Here is a 6,000-nt window from a genome sequence, read left to right as displayed (position 1 = left end):
CCCCCACCGCCAGTGGGGACCTGGGCAGAAAAATGGAAATAATTTATGTAGTTATTTAAAACATTATTTTCCTACGTGTCAAAGATCATGAAGTAGAGGGGCGCCCCCTTGGCTCTGGCGGGAAGCGCGTGAGACTCACCATCTCCATGTCATGAGTTTGAGCCCCGTGTTGGATATAGAGATTATGTAAATAAATTAAACTTAAAAAAAAAAGTTAGAAAGTAGAATGAAGTAGGATGAAAACTTCCAGATGAATTTTCAATGTAAAACAAGATGTTTCAAAGAAATTTCTCACATCGAGAAAAACTCTCTAACCCCAGACTCTCCTGCCGCCCTGCCCCTGCCCCATGCTGACCGGTGTGAATCCTTCCCCTCTGTGTTCAGCATCAAATACTATGGAATACTAGTGAACGCTACATCAGTGGAAATTTTTGAGAACCATCAGGCTCTGGAGAAACATCTAAATTCCTTAGCCTGGCCTTCAACACCCGTGACGACGGGATCCTCTGCCCTATGCCACCCTCCTATACCCTCTCTCGTCCCCACAGAGTTGCTCTTCATAGCACCCCAAACAATAAAGAGTATGTCAAGCTGGTTGGTGCCTTTGTGATTTTCCATAAGCTTCTCCCTTTGCCTGGAATGCCCCTGCCCACGCAACCATCTGGCAAACTCCTACTCATCCTTCAAGACCCCACGTAAAGGGCTCCTCTTCTCTGAAGCCTTCCCAGCAGGCCCGAGCGGAATGAGTCAGCTCCTCCATGCAGCGGTGTCTGTCCCCGTCCTCGTGTGGGGCTCTCTGCATTTCACCTTTCCCCTAATCTGATGGTGGGGGCTCAGAGGGGAGAGGCAGATCATTCATACTTATTTCCTCAGCCCTGGGCATAGCTTCCAGCAATGGTGAGGCATCTAAAAATACTTTGTTTGAAGGAGCAAATGAACAAAACTTATTCTGACGCCTTTCTTTTTTGTTTTTGGAGCCCAGATAGGGACGCTAGCATTTTCTCACCAACTTTGGAAAACGCTCAGAAAGCCACTCGTCATAAAGAAGAAAACAAAATTAACTCCACCTCTTTTTGCCGCCAGTCACATCTCATAACCCCTGTCGTTCTACTGGGAACTCACTAGACCCACGTGGTTCTTTGCCTTCAAGGCAGTAATCGAAGTGGCCAGGTGGGGGGAGGATGGGGCGCTGGAGGGTCCAGCCGGGTCGTCCAACAATTCCAGAAAAGGTAGCGACACACACCACATTGCAGGCCCTGTGCTAGGTCCCGCATTTGTGGTGCTGCTGTTATGAGCCCATTTCAGAGATGAGGAAGGTGAGGCACGTAACTTGCTCACAACCCTACGGAGGGTAAGTGACAGCTGGGAGTGAAACCCAGACGGTCGAGCTCAGGAGCGCGTTCTCCCTGCCTCACTGCTGTGTTGGCGCCGTAATGATCCTTTTGGCTGAGCACGAAGCACGAGGCATAGGAGTACCGTGCCCTTTGACGACCAACCATCCCAGTCCCAGGCTCTGGGATGCCCTCTGGGTTCATAAGAAACTGCCTAGCGTTACTTTGTACAACTCCCAGACACAGGGGGTCCAGTCTCCTCTTTGGCTGTGGGTGTGATCTGTTTGGGGGTCGGGGGTAAGGAGGGGGCCTACTCGCTTCAGAGTTCTCAGCTGCCAGCTCAGGAAGTAGGCTTCCTTCTCCACGCCCGGTGGCTGAGAACTGGCCGGCTTCCCCTGCCGGGTGTCTCCCACAACAGCAGCCCAGGCGGGGGAAACCAGTGAGACCACTCTCCTAGGGCGTCCTTGGCAGAACCGGCTACCTTCAAGGACACCTGTTCCCCATCCAGGACATTGCAGGGAGAGGGGACGGCAGATGCACAAATTTAGGAGTGAGAAAAAGCTAGGCATGTCCTTGGAGCAGGAGAGGTGCTTTTGGCTGAGGCTGGCAGAAGGGCTCGGAACAGAGACGTGTGTGTGTGTGTGTGTGTAATGGGGAGGGAGTGTTCCTTCCGTGGTGAAAGGCCTAATCGACAAAGGAGAGAAATGGGCTGTTTTCCTCCGATTCGCAGACGCGCTCTCAAGGATGAGGAAACACTGCCACCGTGTGGCTCCCAGCCACACACCGTCAAATTCTCTGATACCGTGTCATCACTGAACCTGAAACACTCTTACTCAAACAGCTCAAGTAAAGCCTCCCGAACGTAGAAACGGTGCTTTCAAATCAACTTCTTCAAGAAGCCACTGCCTGGGTGCAGGTCCCGGATTTTCCACCTTGTTCTACAACCCTGAATTTAAGTGTTCAGCGATTCCGATCCCAGGGATTTTTCCAGGCCAGTGAGGTATCACACTGTGCCCAGGCCATTCCCTCTGGGGGTGGGGGGGCATTCTGTTTCCGTGCTGGGTCTGGTCTCCCTGTACCTTCCGCAGAGGGACAGACCCAAATTCGTATGTCCTCACCATCTTTAACCTCGGTGCTTTGGTGACAAGGCATCTAACATCTCTATTCCTAGTGACTTCATCTGGAAAACGGGCAGGACACCTTCTTGAGCGGTTCCTCGTGGGCAGGAACAGGTGACGTGGGTTGATGCCCGGCACATCCCAGCTCCTCATACGGAGGGAGCCCTCTTCTTCCCCGTCCGCCCTGGACGGCCGGTTATTGCTGAGCAAGGAACAAGCCCGGGGTGGAGGTCAGCGATTCGATACCCGAGAATGACCTGGTCCCCCAGCAAAGTTCCATTGAGAACAAAAGTATTCCTCGCGGCAGGCTTTGGGGGGGGTCACCCCTCTTTCCAACTGTTACCTCCGGGCCCTGGGTTTCCTGGGGATTGCGATCCCCGCGTCTCCTCCGCGAGCAGCAGGCGGCAGGTGCGTGCTCTTGAGCCGGGAGGGGCCGCTTGCATTCACCACCCCCCGCCGCCGCTCCCTCCGCGGGGGCTGTGTGTGTGTGTGTGTGTATATATATATAATTCAATCCCCGTGGGACTCAGAGTCTGGCCTCACCCGCGGCTCGGCCGATTGGCTGACTGTGTCAGCTCCCCGCCCTCCGCACCCCCGCGTCCCAGGTGGCTCAGGCCCCCAGTGGCGATCTCTGTTTACCTAGAGAGCCGGTCCAGGTGGGGCTCCATCTCGGCGCTCACTCCCCTCGGGGGCCCCGCCCGCGCAGCAAGCGGGGAGGACACCTGGCCCAGCTGCTTTTCGTCCTTCCCCTCCCCCCACCGCCCGGAGAGGTCGGGTAAGGGGGAAGGGATGCGTGTGGGAGGGGGAGTCCCAGGCCCGGGAGATCCGGCTGTCACCCGGGCCCAGGAGCTCGCGCGCACCCTGGAGATGTATCCCTAGGCCTAGCTCCCCCTCCTTCCGCCCCGCCCTACCGTGCCCCGGGGACGTGCCCACCCCGGGCCAGCCACCGGAACCCGGATCTCAGGGATGCCCAGGACCCTAGAGGAGGCACAGACGTGGTGTGTTCCTCCTTCCCCAGACAGCGATGACTCCCAAGCCGGCCGGACCCCCGGACGGGGGCTGGGGCTGGGTGGTGGCGGCCGCAGCCTTCGCGGTGAATGGGCTCTCCTACGGGCTGTTACGCTCGCTGGGCCTTGCCCTCCCTGACCTCGCGGAGCACTTTGACCGAAGCACTCAGGACACCGCGTGGGTCAGCGCCCTGGCCCTGGCGGTGCAGCAGGCAGCCAGTGAGGGGGGCCCCGAGGCGGGAGGCGGGAACTGGGGTGGATTGGCGGAGATGGATGACCCACCTGATGACCGGACTCCCTGGGAAAGGGCGCCCGGTGGGACCGAGTCCCAGAAAACGGAGGTTCTCGAGGTCAAGGGGAGGAGCTCTTAGGTTGGGGGAGACGTTTTAGGCCTGGCCAGCCTCCAAGGAGAAGTGTTGGGTCAAGTTTGGGGCGCAGAGGCGTGTCTTCCGTTGACTCCGCCCCCTTCCAGGCCCAGTGGGCAGCGCCCTGAGCACCCGCTGGGGGGCGCGCCCGGTGGTGATGGTCGGGGGCGTCCTCACCTCGCTGGGCTTTGTCTTCTCGGCGTTCGCCCGCAGTCTGCTGCACCTCTACCTGGGCCTGGGCTTCCTTGCCGGTGAGGGGAGAGGGGTACCGGGTCCCCAAGGGGTGATGCTGAAGAGGTGCGCGCTTCTTGGGGGCTGGAGGCCCGAGGGGCGGGGCCTCACGCGACGGGCGGGGCCTCCGGAGGGGCGGGGCCGGGATTGCCGGAGCCCATGTCTTGGATCCCGGTCCTCATCCGGTCCCGTCCGTCCGCAGGCTCCGGCTGGGCGCTGGTGTTCGCCCCGGCGCTCGGGACCCTGTCCCGTTACTTCTCCCGCCGTCGAGTCCTGGCCGTGGGGCTGGCCCTCACGGGCAACGGGGCCTCCTCGCTGCTGCTGGCGCCCACCCTGCAGCTCCTCCTTGATTCTTTCGGCTGGCGGGGCGCCCTCCTCCTCCTCGGCGCCGTCACCCTCCACCTCGCCCCCTGTGGCGCCCTCCTGAGACCCCTGGTGCTCCCTGACGACCCCCCGGCCCCACCCCGCGGGCCCTTAGCCGCCCTCGGCCTGGACCTCTTCGCGCGCCGGGCCTTCTTGGTGTTCGCCCTGGGCACAGCCCTGGTCGGGGGCGGCTACTTCGTCCCCTACGTGCACTTGGCCCCTCACGCTTTAGACCTGGGCCTGGGCGGGTATGGGGCGGCGCTGGTGGTGGCGGTGGCTGCGGTGGGGGATGCGGGCGCGCGGCTCATCAGCGGGTGGCTGGCGGACCAGGGATGGGTGTCCCTCTCGCGGCTGCTGGCGGTGTTCGGGGCCCTGACCGGGCTGGGGCTGCTGGCCGTGGGGCTGGTGCCCTTGGTGGGCAGCCTGGAGGGCTGCGAAGGGGCCCTGCTGGCCGCGGCCGGGGCCTACGGGCTCAGCGCAGGAAGTTACGCGCCCTTGGTGTTCGGGGTGCTCCCGGGGCTGGTGGGCGTCGGAGGCGTGGTCCAGGCCACGGGGCTGGTGATGATGCTGATGAGCCTCGGGGGGCTTCTGGGCCCTCCGCTGTCAGGTAAGGGCCCGAGCGAACAGATCTGCTCGCAACCGTCCTCTGCCCGGGATCCCAGGCCCCTAAATTCCTTTCCCCTATCTCACAGGCTTCCTAAGGGACGAGACGGGAGATTTCACCGCCTCCTTCCTCGCCTGCGGCTCTTTTATCCTCTCCGGCAGCTTCATCTACTTGGGGCTGCCCGGGGCGCTGCCCTCCTGCCGGCCAGCCTCCCGGCCGGCCACGCCTCCCCCCGAGAGAGGGGAGCTGCTTCCAGCTCCTCAAGTCGCCCTGCTTTCCCCTGGAGGCCCCCAGTCCGCTCTAGACACTGCTTGTTGACCACGAGTTCGAGCCCCACCCCCAGCAAAGAATTTCTATCCAGTTTCTTGCAAGTTCCAACTGTTAGCCAATCTGGGAGGATGAAAACATTCCTTCTACTTAAGATATTCAAGGGGGCCCCTGGGGGGCTCCATCAGTTAAACCTCTGACTCTTGACGTCACTCAGGTCATGATCTCAGGGTCATGATCTCAGGGTCCTGAGATTAAACCCTTGAGTGGGCTCCCTACTGGGCATGCGGTGTGCTTAAGATTTTCTCTCTCTCTCTCTCCCTCTGCCCCTCTTCCACTGTCACTCTTTTTTTCTCTCTCTCAAAAAACAATAAAAACACAAGGATGCTCGGAGAAGTTGCCTACCTGTCAGCTTCAGTGTGTTGGGGTGAGGGCTCAGGAGGGAGAGGGCCATCTGCCCCATCCGGACCCCCCAGCTAACCCCTCCCTGCATTTCAGGCTCCTTCCCCCAGCCCGAGGAAAATGCTGGACCGGACTTCAGCTCTTGCTGTAGCAGCTCCTTCTCCCAAGCCACCCTCCCACCCCTGTGTCCTCACCACTGTCCTCTAAGTCTCGGGAGACAGTAGGAAAGGGGAGGTCTGCGGGCCAGACGGAGGGGGTGTGGTCCAGACAGCAGAGTCCAGGGTTAAAGTGGGGACCTTCCCTCCACTTCTT

General features: G+C 60.2%; 1 protein-coding gene across 2 annotated transcripts; it reads left to right on the top strand.

The window, feature by feature from the left end:
- Positions 1 to 3,467: 3,467 nt before the first annotated feature.
- SLC16A11 (solute carrier family 16 member 11) lies at positions 3,468 to 5,615 on the top strand. 2 transcript variants are annotated; one of them, XM_044250580.1, is made up of 4 exons: positions 3,468 to 3,675; positions 3,929 to 4,072; positions 4,255 to 5,022; positions 5,108 to 5,415. In XM_044250580.1, exons 1-4 carry the CDS (start codon positions 3,474 to 3,476, stop codon positions 5,335 to 5,337), a joined length of 1,344 nt encoding a protein of 447 aa, XP_044106515.1. In that variant the 5' UTR covers positions 3,468 to 3,473; the 3' UTR covers positions 5,338 to 5,415. The 2 variants fall into 2 exon arrangements, with proteins under 2 accessions (XP_044106515.1, XP_044106514.1); XM_044250579.1 differs by having other exon boundaries at positions 3,474 to 3,675; positions 4,255 to 5,615.
- Positions 5,616 to 6,000: the final 385 nt, after the last annotated feature.

Source organism: Neovison vison, chromosome 5 (assembly GCF_020171115.1).
Source record: "Neovison vison isolate M4711 chromosome 5, ASM_NN_V1, whole genome shotgun sequence".
NCBI classification, from domain to species: Eukaryota; Metazoa; Chordata; class Mammalia; order Carnivora; family Mustelidae; genus Neogale; species Neogale vison.
The sequence above is the reverse complement of the archived record's forward strand: the minus strand, read 5'-3'. Positions and strand labels throughout refer to the sequence as shown.